Source organism: Seriola aureovittata, chromosome 23 (genome assembly GCF_021018895.1).
Source record: "Seriola aureovittata isolate HTS-2021-v1 ecotype China chromosome 23, ASM2101889v1, whole genome shotgun sequence".
In the NCBI taxonomy this organism is placed as follows: domain Eukaryota; kingdom Metazoa; phylum Chordata; class Actinopteri; order Carangiformes; family Carangidae; genus Seriola; species Seriola aureovittata.
The window spans coordinates 10,974,588-10,996,247 of NC_079386.1; the positions used below are offsets into that span (position 1 = coordinate 10,974,588).

The 21,660-nt window shown below is 42.6% G+C and overlaps 2 protein-coding genes across 3 annotated transcripts; one reads left to right on the forward strand and one right to left on the reverse strand.

The window, feature by feature from the left end:
• The first annotated feature begins 761 nt into the window (after window positions 1–761).
• Window positions 762–18,086, forward strand: arhgef15b (Rho guanine nucleotide exchange factor 15b). The gene is made up of 16 exons (XM_056369258.1): window positions 762–1,070; window positions 6,034–6,558; window positions 8,472–9,479; window positions 9,574–9,628; window positions 10,159–10,214; window positions 10,629–10,927; window positions 12,234–12,394; window positions 12,646–12,798; window positions 13,245–13,374; window positions 14,157–14,231; window positions 14,606–14,698; window positions 14,815–14,969; window positions 15,852–16,019; window positions 16,141–16,226; window positions 16,344–16,448; window positions 16,969–18,086. Exons 2-16 carry the CDS (start codon window positions 6,126–6,128, stop codon window positions 17,136–17,138), a joined length of 3,147 nt encoding a protein of 1,048 aa, XP_056225233.1. The 5' UTR covers window positions 762–1,070; window positions 6,034–6,125; the 3' UTR covers window positions 17,139–18,086.
• LOC130164494 (uncharacterized) lies at window positions 17,195–21,654 on the reverse strand. Of its 2 annotated transcripts, XM_056369264.1 has the most exons (5): window positions 20,847–21,653; window positions 20,700–20,753; window positions 20,446–20,566; window positions 20,273–20,361; window positions 17,195–19,175 (listed from the first exon to the last, which is right to left on the reverse strand). In XM_056369264.1, the coding sequence occupies exons 2-5, from the start codon at window positions 20,721–20,723 to the stop codon at window positions 18,429–18,431; spliced, it is 981 nt and encodes a 326-aa protein (XP_056225239.1). In that variant the 5' UTR covers window positions 20,724–20,753; window positions 20,847–21,653; the 3' UTR covers window positions 17,195–18,428. The 2 variants fall into 2 exon arrangements, with proteins under 2 accessions (XP_056225239.1, XP_056225240.1); XM_056369265.1 differs by having other exon boundaries at window positions 17,195–19,157; window positions 20,700–21,654.
• Between the last annotated feature and the right edge of the window lie 6 nt (window positions 21,655–21,660).

Consider the following 21,660-nt stretch of genomic DNA (forward strand, 5'->3'; position numbering starts at 1 on the left):
ATGAGTTTCTGGGGTATTAGTAGAATGAGAGAAAATAAGTTTTTGAAGTTTACAATAAAAAGTCGGAAAGTGCCAAGATTCTGACATTTTGTCCTTCAAAATAAGAGTCATATATAAGCGTCATAGAATAATAGGATACAAATACATTATCATACGAGAATAAAAGGGCAAATCATGCGAGATTAAAAAAAAAGACATATAGATTCATATCTAAGGATTAGATGTTTTTATAGTATATTATATATCATAGAGAATACCTTATATGTTTTGTGATTGCCAAGGTTTTGTAGTGGCCTTCAACTAAGCTCAACTTCAGCTCTATTTTAACTTTATTATCCCTGAGAGCAAATGCAGAACACAAACAAACCTTTATATTAAACATAATTAAATTCATAAAGCATATAATAAAATATATTTGCTAAAATCCATTACACAAATTAATTTTTAAAGAATGCACATCATTCATATCGTTAGCTGACTCATCAGAAACATTCAAACATTATTTCCTTGAGCCTTGTAAAGTTACAGTTATAAAATAAATGGATTGTTGCTTGTGTGTATGTTCAAGATCTACAGCTTTCATTTGTCAGACACTAAGGCAAAAGATCAGTGCTGAGACTTCATGCTTTACTTTTCTATTTTCGTTTCTGCGCACACCATGTTTTAAATCAGTCTTTTATTTTGAAATTAGGTACCGGAACCTCCTAACATTACTGTGTGTGACTTGGCGGTTACAGCCCTCGGGGGGGGGGGGGGTTGCACTCCTACCTCCCTTTCCTCCCCTCTCATACATGCTGCGGGTAACAAAGAGGAGACAACAACAGGGGGATGATGGGTGCTCACACAACAACCCTGTCAGAGAAACAATAAGAAACTGACCCGGTGTGTTTTTATGAATTGGATCATTTTTACAGCATATTTAAGTTTGACGTGCACTAACGTCGCTGCGCCCCGGACCGATTTTAACCTAAAGCTTCTTGTCTTGGAAAAGCTAACTACACTTCGCTGGACTGCCAACACTAGAGCCGAATGACTGAAGAGACACATTCAGACATGTCTGAGTAATATTGGTGAGTTTTTTTTTCTCCTGTAATTTATATTTTAGGTGAAAGTAGTTAATTATTCGTAGTTCACTAAGAGCAGTTTGGTGACTTTGGTGGTTGAGACTGAAAGCACCTGTTCCCTTACGGAAAAACCGCTGAAACACTTGCGAAACGTTTTTATAAAATTGTAGTGACATCGTTATATTGATAAGTGAAATTGTATCCCTCTGCCATCACTCCAGCATTTTCTGTCGTGTCATGTTTGGCCTTATTTTTCCCGTTTCACCGACTAAGACATATAGTAACGATTAAGGGATAAAAATAAGACTATTATAGGCAAAAGTTGATTTTGAACATTTTATGAATAGCCTGTCCATGACACTTAATTCATCTTGATTGTGAATATTTATATTGGAAAACGCGTTTATTATCACTAAAATTGACGTAGAGCAGGCTCGACCACTATTGGCAGATTATGGGTGTCTTAAAGTTGTGATGTTTCCCTTCAGCACAGTCTTATAAGACCTAAACACCATATTTACATTTACATATTTTTGCCAAAGCTTTTTCTTGTACTACTAATATCACCAAACCAACCCTAGATCCTCATGTTTTTTTTTTCTCACCCCTAGTGTGTATGTGTGTATGTTTTCCTTTTTTTTTTCGACACACCTTTTCCGTCCCTCTTCCTGGCCAACGTGGAGCTTACAGGCACATCACATGCACTATGTTGGTTGATGCTAGTCAGGCAGAGAGCAGCTCTCTTAAAGCCCCCTACCCATTTTATATACACACTGACCCATTAGTCACCAGAGCAGATGGCATACTGTATACACTCACACACACACACACACACACACACACACAGCATTGTGTTAATGGACGTCCTCTTTAAGCACTTAAGGATTGTTCTCAAGCTGGTCTGATTTAAGGGATCACACCATATCTGATATGTATTGGATTTACCAGGACAAATACACTTACTGGGATGAATGACTGGCCCACTGACCCAGCCTGAGTGTGTCAAGTCCAGTAGACTGGAGGATGCAGCTATTGAACTAACCAGGTCGAAAAAGCAAAAGGAGACAAAAGGCTTGATGTCTGCTGGGGGCTGACTGAAAGAAAGTCTGGGGGGGGGGGGGGGGGGGGGGGGGGGTGCAACCTCAAGTGTACTCTGAGTGCGTTAACACACATATGAGAACGTGAGATCCCCAATGTCTAGATGAGTGCTTTGTGAGCGAACACACCCTCGTAGAGTCGAGGTTTATATGTCACCCTGTGGACAATGACTATAACCAGAGGGCCAAAACTAAAACCTTGAAGAAACTACATTACACCCCAAGACACACACACACCCATGCACATACTTTGTTGTAGTATGTCATGGTTCTGAACAATATCTCTTGGATTGGGGAAACAGAAAACTAAGGAAAAAAGGAGTGCCAGAAAACGAAAAGGCTGTACAGGTTGATGGTGCATTGTTTTTCTAATTAAACTCCTCGTGTCTTTATGGCATGCGTTTCCTGCTTTGTCGTGTTGTAATTATTTTATACACGGCTGTTTGCCAGCCCAGAAACACGTTTCGGTCAGACTGAAACATGAAACCCCATCTGCCTCTTTATTATAAGCTCAGTGACTGTGCAGCATGCACATCTCCTTCAGACTGGTCTGACTAGCTGGTGCACTTTGTCAGTAACAAGCAGTTACTGGTTGTTTGTTTTTTCACTTTAGGAGGTTGTGTGGAAAAAGTCTTTCAGGTTAAGAACCCATCATAGTAGATTACTATCGGTGATGCCTTTGTGTACCTGCTGGTATTACGCAGGTAAACAAGGGTGTGATTAATTTCTTAAAAATCTTCTCTGGTCTGGTGACTACTTGATATATGAAATTACAGGCATTTTCAAATGAAATGACAGGCCTCTAATCTTTCATAGAGCAACAGACCACTTTGTGATTGTCTCATTAAAGGGTACTCTGGATTTAAATTTGCTCTTCCATAAAGTTAAGGGACTTGTGATGGACAGATTAAAAAAAGTAAAGGTTAAAATCAAAGCAGCGGAGGCAGCCTCTGGTTTGCTTCAAAAACATTGGATACTACATTTCCCATAATGCATTTCAACAGCATCTTCCATTGGACCTTACCTACTTGGTAAAAGCCCACATCACAACTCTAGTTTCAATCACAGACTTTCTGATGACGATTTATCCGATGACCCTGATGACATCATCAGGGTTATTTGATGACATCATCAGGGTTATTGTCTCATACGCTTCAAAACTTCTTGCAGAACCACAGAAAACATTGTACAACCGTTGGTCCGTTGACCCTTGTGACGAGTTAACCGAACTCCATCTGTAAAAATTTGGTCGAATGTCCCTTTAAGATTCTGACAAAGAACATGTTTCATTCACGTAATGCCAGAAAACAATCTCCGTGCGGTAAACCTGTAACACTAAAACATCTACGGTACCTGAAAAACTTAAATGATATATTATAAACTGTCATGTACACATGCATATATATTCTGCACGGTAACATATTACATTACCCATTCAGCATTTATTCAAACACTATTTACCCTCTGCGCCGTCTCACTTTTTTAATCTTGTTTACAACTTACACATTTCTTTGACTTGTTTATACACATTGTGCTGTATGCTGCAGCTTGTTATATATATTTATAAAAGCATCTATTTTTTCACCTACTATAATATTTAAATGTTTAAGTTTACCTATCTTCATTTAGCTTTGCCGTCCTTGTTTTGAGTTGTATTTTTCTAACTGTCTTCTCAAACTTGTTCCTGAATCTGTGTGTCCGTACATTTAGTCAAATTCCTTACATGTGTATAAATCGTCTACTGTTAGTTTCATCAGTGAGTTAGTCTATTAATCTGTTAGTCCATCAACAGAAAATGTATGAACTCCACCCACAGGTCATTTCAGACCACTCAGCAGATAGTTGTTACCATCCACAGAGCCACACCGTTAACATGGCTAAAAAAATAGATACTTGGGTTTATGTGACTGCCAGCTGTGAGCGTTTAGTCTATAAAGATAATTATAGACTAAATGAGGAATCAATTATTACTCACTACCTTAATGGTTAATTAAATTGCTCGTTGCAGCCGCTTGATGATGTGTGTGTCATCGTAAATCCACGCAGCTCCATGATAAAATTATTCATCAAAGAGACCCACAAAGCAGCAGAGCGAGGTCTTTTTTTTTTCTGCGTCTCTGCTCTCTTTCTTTTCTGCGTGAGTCAGAAGATGAGTAACCCTCGTTCGGTTTGGTATTACATCAGCTGTTGCACACACATCAAAAAAAACATATGGTGAGAAGAATGTGCTGCATGGCCGTGTGGTCACCCAGAATGGAAACTTGAATTTCACGTTGTCGTCATCATGTTTCTTTTTATACACACTTACAGGCCGAAAGAAAAAGGGTTCGGCCTCATTTGAACGACTCCAGCGCTTAGACTGTGGAAATTTATCAAGGTTTGGATTTCGAAGGATTGAGTCAGTGCAAGCATGAGTGTTGGTGTATGTGTGTGTGTATGTGTATGTACAGTTGTGTGCATCTTTGTGAGTGAGTACAGACACGTTCAGATTTGTCATGTTGTCACTGGATTCATAATTGTAATTCCTTTTGTGTGTATAATACACAAGTAAAAACAGTTTGCTTGAGGCTATTCAGCCAGGCAGGGCAACACTGGAGAGGGTGGGGTGATTATTAATGTCAACTGTATTGAAACAGTGGTTAACTATTACCTAGATTGAACCAGTGCAGCATTAATTATACAATACTATTCAAAATATAGAACAAGCAAACAAAAGAGGATCCACCGTTTGTTTTTCTACTTCACTTTATACCTGTTCGCAGAAGTTTAAGGTGTAATAATATCAGATTTGAAAATAATCTCAGTTCTGTTTTCTGCAGACTTTTCATAGGTGGACTATTGTTACTGGCAGTACTTCCCTTCCGGCATCCCTGTTCTCATAGTGCTGACACATTGGAGCCTTTGAGGCAGTACATGAATAAACAAAGTCATGCGTTTGAGCTCTGAGTCATTATTAGAAAAGCAGTCTAAGAAGTTGTAGAGAGATATCAGGGAATATCACAATGGAAAAATCTATGGTTTGTAGCCGTAGTGTAGCCACTCAACTGGTTTGACATAATCTCTTGTTTTATTTGTGGTAATGTTTTCTCAGCAGTAAGGTTTGTGATCTTTAATGTGCAAAGTTCATTTTCCTCAGAGGCCTTACAGCGGGAGATTTGCCGCACAGAGCACAAAGTCTGATTTGAGGATTATACTGTAATGGAGATACAGAATAGTGTAATGTTTATTGCTTTGTTACAAATATTTGTTTCAGCTACAGAAAATTACTGTAATTATAGTGAATCATGTTTTTTAAGGAGTCACAAGCCAAAAAAGGTTGAGAACCACTGACCTAGAGTTTTAAGGCGTTCACCGTGTAATTGCAACGTCCCGAGTTCAAGCAGGCACCTTTATTGTATGTCATTCCCTCGTTCTCCCCTGTCAGCTCATTATGTTCACCGTCCAAAGACATACACTTCCCAGGAACGTAAAATAAAAGCAATGTGTACTTTTGACCCCATATCAGTGGTTATGGGCCTATTTATGGGGCCTGAGGATGTCAAACTATCCAGTATTTCAATAACAAGGAAACACAAAGATAAGGAAAGAAAAGTTGTGAAAAAGTTTCTGTAACAGAAATATATAAATATTCTTTTCTCATTTCTTCTGATCCTTCAGATTTATCATTAGGGGGGGGTGTGGAGATAGAAAGAAGGACAAGCTTACCAGACTCCTGTAGCTCACTAGCTGCTCGAGGCTACATTAGCCGCTACTAGCTTAGCTAATCAGAATCTCCGACTGAACTGTTGGCAATCAAGCTGGGTTGTGGGTGATGACATTGCATTTAATATAACATCAAACTGGTTATCAATTTTCTTTTTCTCTCTTTTCAGGTGATGATGCTCACGGTGACCTTTGCCCTCAAAGCCTGACCTCTGATTGGTCAGGGCTTATAAGCTGTAAGAGAAGACCACCTCCAACGACCATGTCTGTCCAGGAAGCATCCCAACGGCCCATATCTCCTTTACCCCTCAAAGCTGAGACCAAACAAAGACCGGAGATCCCCCCGAAGCCGCCAACACAAGCCAGCTCCCCTCCACTGGGAGACAGAGGCGGCAGCACGAGCATCTCTGGAGGGAAAGTCAAAAGGATTGTGAGCAAGTTTAGCAAACAGGAGTCTGTGTCGCATGAGCCCGAGGTGCAACCCACCAATGGCACCTCAGAACTCAAAACAAATAAGCGGTTCAAAAGGCCGCCTACCGTAAAACCCAAACCAGGCCGCAGCAGTCTGCAGCTTCAGATCGGGGCAGAGCAGGCGCCTCCGCTGCCCGTGAAGAGGAGTCGCCTGCTGCAGAAACAGAGGGAGAGTGTGGGAGGAGAAGAGGGGGACGGCGTCCCTGTGGAAGGAGGTCGATCAGGTACAGTGGTTTTTATCTTGTGTTTCTATCTTTGGCTTGATTTGCTGCTTTTTCATATTTGCATCCATATAAACATTTAAGTATTTATTTGAAACATTGATTAAATCTATCTTAGTCCTTCAAACAGCACATATCCTTTGTCATATGAAGCTGTGCCACATGATTTCTTGACTGCTATTCAGAGCCAGAAACATTTAAAGTAACTTATTGCAGCTTTAGGTCTGCGGGAAAAAAGATCAGTGTTAATGCCTGATCCATAAAGTGTAAATGAAGTTAGTGCCACTTTCACAGACGCCAGACTGAATGAAGTTTGAGATCAGGAACTGAAAGATAAAACTGAAGGAAAAGCGTAACTGGGAATTTCTTATTTGATGCAAGAATTGCATGTGAGTGTGTGCAGAACCTGATTGGTTTGAAAGTGAAATTTACAGCATAGTCAGAATGTTCTCAACAAACAGGTGTGGTGCGTCCGGTTGATCTGCTACAACAGTCATGAACAGGTTCTGTTGGTCAAGTGATCCCCTGTGTGCGTACACATTTGTGAATGTGTGTGTGTGTGTGTTTAAATGCAGCCAGAAAAGATGTTTCCTTATTGCCTCACACTGTCCTCTGGTTGTTATACAGTTATAAAGTGAAGAACATTAATCTGGAGATGCTTTCAGTTTCAGTCTGTCAATCTTTGACATGGGACGTTCCTTGTTATGTCATACTGATCAGCTCGACTCCACAAAAGAGGAACTCAAAGAGGTGACATTTAATTGGTTGCATGATTAAATAGTTCCCTCCTCAGTTACACATGCGATCACTTCCTTGTTTTAGTTCCCTGTCAGAAACAGAAAGCATTTAAGCAGGTAATTCTTTGCCACTATATATAACTGATCTTTAAAAGGGAATGTTGTCTTCATTGGTGATTAGGTCTGCAACACACAGTTATATTCACTAGTGTTGGATTAATGAATTGCATGTTTAGACTTTAAAATAAAAGGAAATAGTGAAAAATACTAATGACAGTTTCCTAGGGCCCATGGTAATGTCTTCAGATTGTATTTTACGGCTGATCAACAGTTCAAAACTTGAAAATATTCAATTTACAATGATATAAAACAGTGGAAGCAGCAAATCTTCATATCTGAGAAGCTGAATCCAGAGAATGTTTTGCATTTGTGCCTGAAAAATAACTTGAATTATTAATTCAGCATCACAATAGCTGGCTGACTTAATCAACTAATCAATTCAGGCCCTAATATAATATTTTATAGAATATCATTATATATTACTTCATATTTGAGCATTTATGAAGTTTGAATTAGATTTAATGCAACTGTTACATGAGCAATAAAATAAAAGTATATTAAGAATAATGCAGTTAGCTTAAAAATACATGTCTGAAAGGCTAAATCCAGTTTGTATCTTTCTTTAACTTTCTTTTGAAAAGTTTTAAAAGCACAAGCACAACCATGGAACTGAAGGACTTTCACATTTTGACATTTAAAAGTGAATAAAAAGAATGTGTGATATTTTAAAAACATATCTGTGCTGACTGACACCACGTCTCTCTGACTGATTTAACCTTCACCCCCCCCCCCCCCCCCCCATTCCTCCACCTCCTCCATTTCCTTTTGTCAATATTGGATTTTTCCCTCGCAATGATCCAAACTTTCCATAAATATTTGAAGACACCACTTACATAGTGATGAGCTGCTGACTCGACAGTCCGGCGTGTGCCATGATAAAAGCAGATGGGGGGAGAAAAGGCTCTTAATCAAAGTGTCTGGGGAAACTCATGTAGGAAAGAAGCGGACAGGAAGCGGCTCATTCACACCAACAGCAACATGAGGAAATGATGAAAAAAAAGAAAGTTTCACGGTGATTTATTTTCTTCCCTTTTCATGCGGTGCCTCTTTTTGATGCAGCGCCTGACGGAAAGGAGGTGGAGGTTCAGCTGATCGGAGGAGGTGAAGCAGAGGCGGAGCACGGTCCAGACACGCCTCTCAGTCCCTGCTGCGACCCGAGCTGCAGCTGCGTGTGCCACCACCAGCGGCCCGGCATGAAACTGATATGGGTGCCTGTGGACGTGGAAGATGGTGAGCAGGAGGGTGGAGGTGGAGAGGAGGATGAGACTGACGTGGAAGAGCAGAGGGAGGAGAATGGGGAGGATTGGGAGGAGTATGAGGAGGAGCCGGGAGAGGAGGAGGACAGCGAGGAAGAGGACGAGGTGGAGGGGTTTTCTGTGACCGTCGAGAGCGAGTTGTTGAAGCACAAGGCAAAGTTCAGCCAGTCTTTAGATGTTTTGATCGCTGAGGGTCACAGGCGGCGGTCGGACCCAGGGCCTCACTGTATCCTCGCCTCTCTTGCTGTCACTCGTTCGCAGTCTCCCCCAGTTCCCCCAAAACGATCTAAGTCACCCCCAACCCAACAACACCCACCCGCCCAAGATGAAGAAGAAGACAATATTTACGAGGCCACACTCCCAGTGGTTGACCTCGCTCCTAAAAAGAAAGCCGAGTGTAAGGAACTGGATATTCCTCTAATCAAGGTGCGCAAACCTGCCCGTCGCACTAAACTGTCCTACAGCAACTCAGACCCCACGTCAGAGTTTCAGATGAGCAACGAGCCCATCCCAAGCCCACAGGACGAGCCTCCCGCCATCCCGCCCAGGATGCCTCTGATCCCAGAAAGCCGCAGCCTCACGCCGGTGCACAGAGGCGGCATTCCTCTCCCCCAGCCCACCCTGGAGGAGTGGCGCAGCTTGCGACCGTCGTCGCCCGCCAGCACCACTGCCAGCGGGCTGAGCCCTCAAAGAGCCATCACTCCACCGCTAAGCAGCCCCCTCGTGCCTTACAGACCCCCACCTCCACCCCCAAAGACAGATCCCCGGAGGCTCAGCAGCGCCTCACTGCAGTCCCTCACACAGAAAAAAGGTTCGTACTGAACAAACACTATGATGAGATTATGAATGATCCACAAATTGTTCATTTTCTGTGTAACTGAACCAACATTTATCTGTCTTTTTAGAGGGAGAGGAGAATGGAGGGAATGAAGGAGAAAAGGAGGACATAGTGGAAGAACTGTGAGTTGTAACTCTGGGCTCCATCTCTGACCCCACACTTTACCTCATACTTCCATATAAAATAATAATAATGCTGATGTCTGTTCGTTCACAAATCACATGAAAAGACTACAGAAGATCCAAAAAACATATAAATGACCCATGCTGTTGCCCTGGGTGACATTTGTCTGAAGACTGCCACTGTACTTTACTTAAATCAATCCCACATACTCCGTCCTGCTGTGAGAAAAACCCACTAGTGCACCAAAAGTGTATTAATCGGCAACTAGTCCCCAACATTTACTTTATTCACTGCTGTGCTTTAGGAAACTGTTTAGCCTCTAAAAAGCTGCAGACAGAGTATGGAAGTTGGATAACATTCAGAGACTGAAAAACACATTGTTGATAATAAGAAAAATACAATATTACAGCAGCCTTACCCTTTAACTTTTCCCTTTAAATAACTGTGTCATTCACTCTTGTTGTTGACAGTTCGGTTCCATATCACACTGATTGAACCTTTTGTCCCATTTTCATACTTCCTGTTTCAGGAATAGCACCCTCATTAGGGGGCCTTTGTTCAGCTGGGAGTCCCGCCTGCAGGATGGTAAGTCCGGCACCTGTAACAATCAGAACATAAAAACACATTGAATGTAATGTGAGGGATGCAGTATTTTAATTTGCCGAACTTCACAATGAGTCATTCGTCTATAATTCTTAACTTCTTTGTAACTTCTGTAACTTCTTTGCACATTTTGGGCAACAGTTCATGTTCAATCGTTTCCTCTGCACCTGACAGTTATGAACTTCTGTTAAGTCCCAATCCTACATCGCAATCTAATCACGTATACTGTGGGCCATATACTGCTCGTCATGGTAGTTAGTAATAAACCAGTGACTCAGTGTACAATTCAACTTTTAACCCTGTGAGTGCCTGTATCATGTATTGGGGACAGCATGTGAACTAGTTACATACTGGAGGTTTTTTCTGAGGATCCTCTTTTGTTTTTGTTTCCCTCAGAGCCTCTATACCAGACGTACCGTGCCTCTGTCATCACCAAGGAGATCCGGCGCCAGACAGTTTGCCGAAACATCAGTAAGACCAGTGTTGACTATGCCATGGACTTGACTTCCCGCCGCTCCGGGACTGGGACTGGGACTGGGACTGGTACTGGTACTGGTACTATGACGGGGAATGGACCACCCAGGGGCAGCCCTGTGCCCACACCAGGCCAGAGCACTCTGTGGCAGGACCTGCCAGATGTACGGGCCAGTGGAGTGCTGGAGCAGCTCACCCCTGAACAGTGCAAGTACCAGGAGGTGAGAGATTTAAAGGGAGGAGAGGAGGGAGAGTGATAATGTACAGAGGAGAGAGAAAAGAGAAATCAATGAGGCAAGGAGGAGAGACACTGGAGATGCAGTATCACGTTATAGATCTCATCTTAAAGTAATAATGTGATGTTTTTATATGAATTAAAGTCCAGTTTCCCCTCTGACTGTATCACTCACTGCTGTAACATAATATTGATTCACTCCATCTGAGATTCATGAAAGCTTTTACAGTCATAGTTCAAACTTTCCATCATCAGACAGGATTTCCCCCCCAAAAAAAAAAAAAATCATCAAGTGCAGGCAGTGATGTGTTTTTGTTTCCAGTAGCTGCAGCAGCACTTTGTTTGGAAAAAGTGGACAGCTGGTGCGTACAGCGACGTCCAGTATGTTTCAGCAGACCGGAAAACACAGGACATCAAGAGCCGCGCAAATGGTTATAAACCAATTTAATCAAACAGTATAAAAGTAGAAAGCAAAATATGATATCAATAAAATCAATCAAAAGAGATCTTGATAAAAAGGAATGATTGGTCTGTATGAGGGCGTCAGGGTGGCCATGTAGTCTAAGATGTTCGGCAACTATTTTGATAATCAATTAATCGTTTAAGTCGTTCTCTGGTTCCAGCTTTTGACGTGAATATTTGTTGGTTTCCATCGTCACATGAGCTTGTGATACTTATGTTTTATAGATCCAATGATTAATCTGCAGAGAAAATCATTTATATTAGGTTAATCAGTATTGAAAATAATCTATAGATCTTCAACTAATGATTATTTTTATTGTTGGTTAGTCTGACAATTATTTTTACAATTAATTGATTAAAGATTTGGCCTAAACTGCTAATTGATTGTTGCTAATAATGCATAGTATGTGACTTCATCAACCATTATTGAAGCTGACTTCCTTTGCAAGTGTGATGGATCTTTAAATTTAGATTTTGATATATCATTTGGTTTTCTATTTACCTATTTTCCCTTTTTTTTCCAAGTCTATTTAACTTGTGAGTCACCTGGAGACTTGTTTGGGCAAAACTTAATGCAGAATATAACATCATTTTTACTGTCGATCAGCTGAACTTGTGTAAATCTTTCAAATCTCCAGCCAGGAAAATTCTTTCAAAATCTTTCTTTTGACAAAACCACCGACATTTCCATCATTTGAGACAACGCTGCGTCTTTGCTCGTAGGGTGGAAAGTGCTGCATATGTTCTGTTCAGGAAAACCGCAGTAGAGCGGGACACACCAAAGTATCACTTAAAGGCTGAAGTTAATATCTGTGTGTTTCCCCTGGCAGAGTATGTTTGAGGTTTTGACATCAGAGGCCTCTTACCTTCGATCCCTGCGAGTCATGACCGAACATTTCCTGGACAGCCGGGAGCTGGAGGATACGATGATCATCAGGGACAAGAAGACCCTCTTCTCCAACATCCTGAAGGTCGAAGAGGTCAGCGAGAGGTGAGAAATGGCAGAAGGAAGGCTGAAGGGAGATAAAGGAAAAAGGAAATAGGAAGGTGATTTATGACTTGAACCGCCACGAGGTCATCTGGGGCCACGAGGTCATCTGGGGCACACAATAATCCACAGTCGAGTAAAGTGTTTTAAGTTTTTGTCTCGTTCTGGTTCAAAAAAGCAGCTACAAGGAGATGACACATAGTTATACACAGTTTTCTTGAGGATTGTAATGAAACCTTTTACCTGCTCCACAGGTTCTTGAAGGACTTGGAGGACCGTATATTTGAGGATCTGGTCTTCTCTGACATCTGTGACATTATCCACTACCACGCCCAGCACAAGTTCCCCGTCTACATCGACTACGTTCGCAACCAGATCTACCAGGAGAAGACCTTCACTACACTCATGTAAGGAACAGCGGCCTGTCTTCTCCATCTGAACCGGTTGTTTTCATAGAATTTAGCTGCGGATGTGAAGCAAAGATAAGATGGGACTGAAGGAATCTGGAAGTCAAGCCTGACTGTCTTGTTCCACAAGCTACAATTCTCTAAAATCTTCATTTTTCTCACTAGTTTCAGATTCCAGAGATGAAAGCTTTTTCGCTTTGAGCGACAGTCCGTGAATTCAGCAAAACATTCTCACAGCATTTTGCATGTGGCAGGAAAGCTCGACACTACAGCCGGCGCTGATTGTCAGATGGGGAGATTGAGAAAACATTGATGTTTAATCAAGTTTTATCCATTGAAACCACCTTTCTCCCGCCTTTTTGTATTCCGTATTGCTAGGAACAATACGGCTGCATAACAAGCCATTAATTTGTACTTAACCACGTGCAATTTATGTGTGTCTGCAGGAAGAACAACGCGCAGTTTGCTGCGGTCATCATTCGTCTGCAGGAGTCGCCTCAGTGCCAGCGGCTGCCCTTCATGTCTTTCATGCTGCTGCCCTTCCAGCGAATCACACGCATCAAGATGCTCATTGAGGTCGGCAACGTCATGGGGACAACTAGATGAATCCAGACGTATAAAATTGAATACAGACAAACACAGCCAGGAGGACATTAGCTTAGCTTAGCTTTAGGACTGGAACCATAGGGAACACAGACAGCCTGACTCTTTGTCTGACTGTTGTTTACTAATAAATAGTTACAAATAATTGTAATTTTTGTGTATTGACTAAACAAAGAAAACACAGTGTGTTGATTAGTGAGCTTTAGAGGCATTAGAGGCAAGTATTTTTCCAGGCTAGCTTTCTCCCCTGGTTCCAGTCTTTTTGCTAAGCTAGGCTAACCAAATCAAAAAGAAAATGTTTCAAGCCCTTTTGAATCTTTGAAAGATAAAAATGACTAATAACCTGAATGAATTTATGGTTTGGAGTCGGTGTGCAACTGTTACTTTTTCACTACAGAGGCGGAAACTTATTCTTTTCTTGAGAGGAAAAATCTCAGGTGAGAGTCATGGAAATGTGACTGGAGCGTGACTACAATGCAGTTAGTGTCTAAACAAAAACGCCACAGCACATTTTGTATACATGACCCTGAGCTATTGAGAGGCAGGAGCGTGAGTTCATCACGGTGTGTTGCCGCGTGGAATGTCCTCATTCCAGCATAATCTTCCCCGCTCACACTCGTCACCGCCTCTTGACCTGCAGGCAAACAGACTTTGTCTTAAGCCTCTGACCATGTTTGCGTTCGGATGGAAAAAATGCATCCTGTTGATGCTGTTTGTCTGCGGCAGAAATGGAAAGTTGTTGTTTGTCGTTGCAGAACATCCTGAAGAGAACAAAGGAAGGGACGAAGGAAGAGGAGACGGCCTCCAAAGCTTTGGCTTCTGTGTCGAAGGTAAACGCCTCTCACCCCTCACCCTCCCCTCCGCCTACAGATCCATATAAATTGACGTTTGAATGCCTGACATGCCTCTGGAAATTTGACGTCAGCCATTGTCTCGGTGAAGGATTTCCTAGTGAATGAGCTCTGCAGTGACAGTGAGTCATATGTGTCAGTGAGGACAATGAGTTAGCTCAAACAGAGAGAGTCTCTGATTATTTTTTAAAAGGAATGAACCTGGTTCTCCCATTGAGACACAGCCAGTTTTATATAGTGACAGCTGAAGGCAATGTGAGGTTTTTAAGTGTGGGAACATAATGAATCTCCTGACTGATGAGGTGGTTAGCTCATAATTACCTCTCTCTTTTATCACTCTTATGATCACAAAGATCATTGACGAGTGCAACACTCAGGTGGGAAAGATGAGGCAGATGGAGGAGCTGATCCACGTCTCTCAAACACTGGAGTTTGACAAGCTCAAGGTAAACTGAGGCAATGTTAAATGTGCCCATCATTTTATTTTATTTTTTTTTATCTGTCTGCAGTTTAGCTGGACTTGAGTCTCTTGGACATTTATTTTTGCGTCTGTCCTCGTCAGGCCATTCCGATCATCTCCCAGACTCGATTCCTAGAGAAGAAAGGAGAGCTGCAGGAAATGTCCAAAGGAGGAACGCTCTTCAACATGAGGGCCAAGTTCATTCCAGTCTACCTCTTCCTCTTCAACGATCTGCTCATCATCGCTGCCAAGAAGGGGTGAGGCGCTGACTGGGATTAGAGATTGAACTCTGATAAATGGCTATAATGCCCTACACAGCGGGGCTAAGTGATGTCAACATTTCCAGCTCCCAGTTCTTGATACTTCTGTCAAATTGCTTAAACAACAATTACATGAAACATAAGCAAATTGTTCCTGGTTTTAGTGGCTTTTCAAAGATATGTCGGTTTTAAATAGATTTTAAGTTTGAATCTCTGTGTGAAGTAGAGACAACAGAGGAAAACCGATTACAAACACCGTCTTAATCACATGTTGCACACATTAATGTCGGTTAATAATTGAATTGAGATATCACTCCGCTGCAGTGTGCTATGTGCCACACAGTTAGTTATCTTTGTTTGTAATCACTGAGGCAAAGTTGACTATCAAAGTGACAGTAAACCTTGTTCAAGCAGCTGCTGGAAAACAACAGACATGATGTCACCTTCCCCTGATGTTATTTACAATTGGCAGCAGAGGTGCTATTTCAGAGCTATGCACTTTACATAGAAGACCATAAATCATAATTAATCATTAACCCTGTCAACAATAACGGCATTAACAAGTGACGGGGAGGGGGGGATTGGCCTGTAGGCTCACCTCATGTTTTATTTTGAAGCTGTAGAACAGACGTCGCAGCCAAGCTCCTTGGAAGCTCTCCAGCTGTGTCTTCTGACAAGCTGTCATGATGCCACTTTCACAATGATGAATGTGACCACTCTCCATAAATGAAACCACAATTTTATTATAGTGACTTAATGATATACCTCGGTTGGTATAGCGGTATTTCCTATAGCTGCTAGGCAGATGATTTTCAGTTACAGGCTCCCATAAAAGCCTGATGACACCAAGTCAAACTTACCTCTCTGTTTCCTGAACAGTGCGGAGCGTTTTGTGGTTCTCGACCACGCCCATCGCTCTCTGGTGCAGGTGCAGCCAGTGGATGAAAGTGGGAGCAGCGGCGGCCCCTACGAGCACTGCTTCAACCTCACCCTGCTGGAAAACCACCAGGGTCGCATAATGGAGCGGCTCTTCAAAGCTCCCTCCCAGTGAGTAGCAGAACGAGACGCAGCGAGGCTTCACAGGCCGTTTTTAGACATGTCACAAATATGAGTCCCAGATTCATTGTTTTCTTTTTCTTTTTTTCAAGCTAACTGTTTTTGTCAACAGGTCAGACATGCACAGGTGGACTGCGGCTTTCCCAAACCCCACCAACCCAGACAGAGAGGAAGACGAAGTCATTTATGAAGACTGGGGTGAGGACGCACAAACATGCACACAAAAATGTGTGATGCATCTATTTTTATAGTGATTTTATAGCCAGAGTTTTTTATGGTCATGTGTGTGTGTGTGTGTGTGTGTGTGTGAGACAGACTGTCCTCAGGTGCAGTGTGTGGAGCAGTACATTGCCCAGCAGGCAGACGAGCTCACCCTGGAGCCCACTGAGATCGTCAACGTCATCCGCAAAACCAACGAGGGTAAGAACGTGCAGGGAATCCTGAGACAGAGACAGAGTTGTTTATTTATCAGACTGTCACAGAGACAAGCTGGCCCCTTAAATCTAAAGACATCACATTTAGGACTGTAAATATTCTGTCTTTTCCAGAGCACACATCTGCAGCTCAAACTGCACAAAAGCGATATCAATCTCTGCTTGTGTCAGATTACCTTTTTCCATTTGCCTATATTTGGCATTATCAGTGTCTGTGGCTCGACAGACTAAGACGGTTCAAAATGCAGTACAGACAAGGCTCCTATTAAAAAACACAAATGTACTGACATGACTTTGCATCATTAACACACCCCCCCCTCCCTTGACTCTTTCTTGTTCATACACCCTGATCCTCATAACTGTGTCAATCCTCATCCCTCCTCCTTAGCAGTTTATTGATTCATTTTGACTTTCTTGCATGAACAACACAGAAACCTCCAATCTTCCCCTATTTGTTCTCCTCCCTCCCCTTCCCTCCCCTCGCCTACTTCTCCTCTCATTCTCAGGCTGGTATGAGGGGAGCCGCCTGTCGGACGGTCAGAAGGGCTGGTTCCCCGTAGTAAACGTCATTGAGATCACCAACGAGCACGTGAGGAGGCGAAACCTGCGAGAGCGCTACAGGGTCATGCAGGCTGCGAGCGCGGTTTGCAACATCAGTGGCCGCAGCGCTCATTAGGGACAAAGGATGTTTACATTTAATCATTTTTTAAAGGACGACAAACGGAAACGCTGTACAACGATTATTCAGGGACCTTTATGAGTCGTGTCATTTTCAAGCAACCAGGAAATGAAAGACAAAAGGAGAAGCGTGATAAATCATTATTTATACCACTGGAGTACATGTGCGTGCACTAAAGCAGCTGGAAACTTCAAGTGAATCATTTATTACTGATGCTCAAAGAAACTATGTGGTATGTGCATGTTTACGTTCAATAACAGAGACCAGCATATTCCAGCATTTCAGCTGTAGAGTTCTTGTGAGCATGTAGCCCTGCATTAACTTCTCTTCATGCGCTGCTGGGAAACTGCCAAAGTGACATGCTAATCATTCTAGCCATAGCTCCACCAGATTGCACAAATGTCAAACCTGCTGCAGAGAAAAGAAAGAAAAGAGACAGGTGTTCCTTCCAGAAAATGCCTTGAGTCATGCATACACAAGTTAAGTCCCTTCATTCCTGCCACACACAACAACCTGACTGGTGTCACCCTATGATATGAAATGAACGAATGAAGAACATTTAAAAAGGAATCTTATCTCACCAGAAGACAAACCTATGGAGAATCTGGTCACGTACATTTGAATAAACTCAAAACACAGAACTACACACCAAGACTTCTCTCGTGACCATGTCAAGCACAAGACCTTTGAAAATGCATGTAAACGGTGGCTGAGCTGTAGCTGTTCATGACGTCTCAGTAGCTGTGCTGTTGGCTAGCTTGTTAGCTTGTGTCACTAGCCATTGTGGAATAACACTGTAGCTCCCCCTGCAGCTTGTTGTCAGTGAAGAGTTTGTATTATTTGTGCATAAAGTGTAAATGTACAATATGTTGTAAATAATGAGCGGGGGATTCTCTCCTTCAAAACACTAGTAGTGCTTTTAATAAAAAACTTTGTGTCTTTTTAGCTACTGTAGGTGTTTGTTTCTAGGCAACAGGCTCATCTGTGGATCGTTTTTATTGAACACTGATAGAAAGGAAAGTAACAAGGCGCATGTGCAATACTCAAAGGTAGACATGAAAATACGGTTTTCGTTTTTGTTCAAGTGGGGAAATAAATTCACACCCTGGAAAAACAAAAGCTTTTGAGGTAAATTTCCTTTTTTTTTCTGAGCAACCACCGGAAAAAACAAAGAGCAAAAAACGCTCAACTAGTAGTTTCCATAATGAAGAAGATGTAGTAAAGCCCTTTCAAAAAACAAAAAAAGAAAACACACCCAGGGGCAAGGAGACCCCCTCAGGTTTAAGGTCACTGCAAGATATCAGGAGTTCCCATGTCTCCAAGGCTGAGGAGCACATGCACAGCGTCCCCCTCCAAATCTGAGAGCATCCGTTCCCCCACCTCTGAAAAATACCCAGTGGCACCTCTGTCCTCAACAGACCTAGAATCCCCCCAGACCGGCTCTGTGTTCTCACTGGCACAAGTAAACCCGATGTAGCTGATGTCACTCTGAGAGAGAGGAGCTTTTAATGTGGGTAAAGCCTCAGACTCTTGCCGGGTGTCAGTGTTTATTGGTAAATCCATGTCGTGCTGGTATGTTGGAGGGTCGAGACGTGTTACTGCTGATTTCTGGTGGCACTGCTCCCAGATCCTGTCCTCTTCCATGAGACTGAAGCGACTCAAGAGCGTGTCAGCTGCTTCAAGCTCCGTATCCGACCAACCTCGTCTAGGGAAGAGGCAGGGGTTCAAGTTTACTGGTGGCCCCGCAACACTGAAAAAGTCCATTTGTGTAGCAGTAAGGGTCTGGTCGCTTTGTCTAGGCCCGTGGTGGTGCAGTTTCAGGAGGTTAGTGATGGCCTGGTCCTCCTCCTGGGTAAGCTGGAGAACGGCCCGGTTTGGCTGCACCGGTGAGTGGATGGGGTTCGTTCTCCACCTGGGGCAGCCCAGGTCTCTAGTGGGGTGTGGCCCAGATCTGAATGGGTCTGGACGGTTTGGCGGAGCCAGACAGGCGGACATTACCGGTGGTGGAGTGTTGAGCTGAAAGCAATCGAGAACCTGGTGAGGAGAGATGAGGCTGGTAAGATTGTTGAGGGGTAAAGAGTAAATATCGGGTCTCAATACGTGTGGATGAGCTCAGAAGTGATTTATGCTAATAGGAGGGACACACAGAAAGTTTCTATATCCAAAATTACATAACAAGGTCAAACTACTGTGTTTACTGTTACGATATCTTCATGAACACAAATTCAATTTCTTATCATTTTTAAACTGAGAAAAACAACAACTGTCCAGTGTAATAAGTCTTATAAGAGTTGAAACTGTACAATGGCAGTCAGAAGAAAATATCCGTGGCACTTTATTAATATATGGAGAGGCCACGTGCACATAGAGTCTTCATCGGTCTTCTTACACTGGACAGTTGTTTGTTTCCAGTTTATCTGACCGCCGGCCTCATCCTGAAACAGCACCTGGCTTCACAGTTTTTCTTTTTTACGTTCTCCACAATACCTTTTTGACCCCGTGCAGCGCTCTCCCTGTCTTTCTTCTCATGATTTTTATTCAGCTCTCGCTCATTTTGTTTTTCTAAACTGAAACAGATGTATGGCTGATGCGATGTCTTCACTGCCCCCCTCCTTATTTCGCTTGGTCTCCATTTCCCTTCAGCCCCCCCCAGTTTAGGGTCTTAGCTCTGTCTGACAGGACTGAGCCAATCTTATTAAACGTCCTCGTCTGTCTGATCCCCTCCAGAGGCTCTAAACCACCCCCCCACCTCAACCCACAGAGCAGAGGCCAGGCTGCCAGCAGGGAACTGTGTGGGAACCCTCCTCATCACCTCTATCTGTATTAATTACATTACATGATTGGAGAAAATGAATGCATCAAACACACGGGGGTCAGGAATGATGGTTTAAGGTTATTCATTTGAGATCGAAGAGTAAAGGACTGACTTCACAAACATATTTACCAGATATAACTACCACAAAAACAAGTGTTTTCTGAACATCATCTATTATATTGTGATTTATGAAAACGTGTCCAGGGATTAAATCCCATAATTGTTGGTGCATGAATGACAATGTCTATGGGTAGCTCTGGCAACCAGTTTTCAGATGTTGGTTCATGAGGTCCCAGCACTGAGCACACTTACTTACCCCCAAATCAGTCACTATGTTGGGGATCCTCCTGCCACAGCTCATGGCGGGGTCAGTGTAGAAGACCTCGACTGGGATGATAGGATGGACTAAAGAGAAGAAGCCATTAAACAGTCACTGAGGCTGCACAGCTGGATGAAGCTTTGACCCAGATGTGGTTGAAACCGACTCACCTGCTTGGTCGTTACAGCCTATGTGATGGTGCGCAAAGCCTGCAGCCATGTACAGGGGCAGGAAGGAGGGGTGCTGCAGGGTCCTGGTGGAGAAAGAGGGCAGAACTTGCTGCCTGGGTCTCTGTTAGAGGAGAAACATGGACGTTTGTTAGCTGATAAACTCACCACCACCACTACCACTTACAGTCTGCTTTGCTGACTGCTAGTGGAAAAGTCAATTTTAGGTCAAGAAACGAAAGTGATAGAAAACTCACGGCATGTCCTCCACTGCAGTTCATGGTTGACTTTCCTATCCAGGGTTTGTAAATCTAAAAGAGTCAAAAGCGGCGTCTGCCTCACGCTGGTGTCAAACTGAGGGAAATAAATGAAGTCGAAAATAAACACTAAGTTGTAGCCGCTACCTGGTGGAAGCGCGTGACGACGAGCGCCTCCTGCTGGTTGACTCGAGATCCCGTTCATTTCTCTGACCCGCTCTAATGAAAAAAAAAAAACATGCCAAATATTAAGTCAGCTTTATGTAACACTGTCAGTCATGTTTTTTATGAAGCTAATGTAATTTTCAACTCAGCGAAAATGGTTTCCTCATAATCCTGCATCCACCCATATTGGAGCAAACTGCACCAGGTGCCATCAATTAATGCCAATTAAGACATTTGGCTACATGCTGTTTCTACACACCATTGCAATTGGAAACGCGACATCATATAGTTTATGGTCAGACATTTAACTTAATTTTAATTAATTATTAAAATGAAATCTACTCCTCCCTCAAAAGGAATCTATGAATATGTAATTACTTTTCATTTTAAAAGTTAAATACTGGACACAAGATGTCTCTTACACCGCTTAAAGTCTACCCTCTGTGCATGTGCAATGCAGGCATCAAGTTTCCAGATCCACTTGTGTAAGGGGCCTGTTACTGGACTGGGATTTGGCTTGGAAACTAGTTGTGATGGCACAAAGCATGTTCACTGGTACAAGCTGTAATCTCAAACTGAGCACAGAAACTTTTCACTGTCAGCAGATGAATTTAAAAATGTGAATTTCAAACCAATCCAAGAGAGGTAACGATGAGTGGAGGGAAACTAAAGATTTAAATCTAGTTATAGCATCTAGAAACTTCCTGTACCTGTCACTCCTCCATATTCCCATTAGTCTATGTAGTAGGTGTTGATGAAGCAGCAAAAAAAAGCCAAAGAAACAATTAAGAAAACA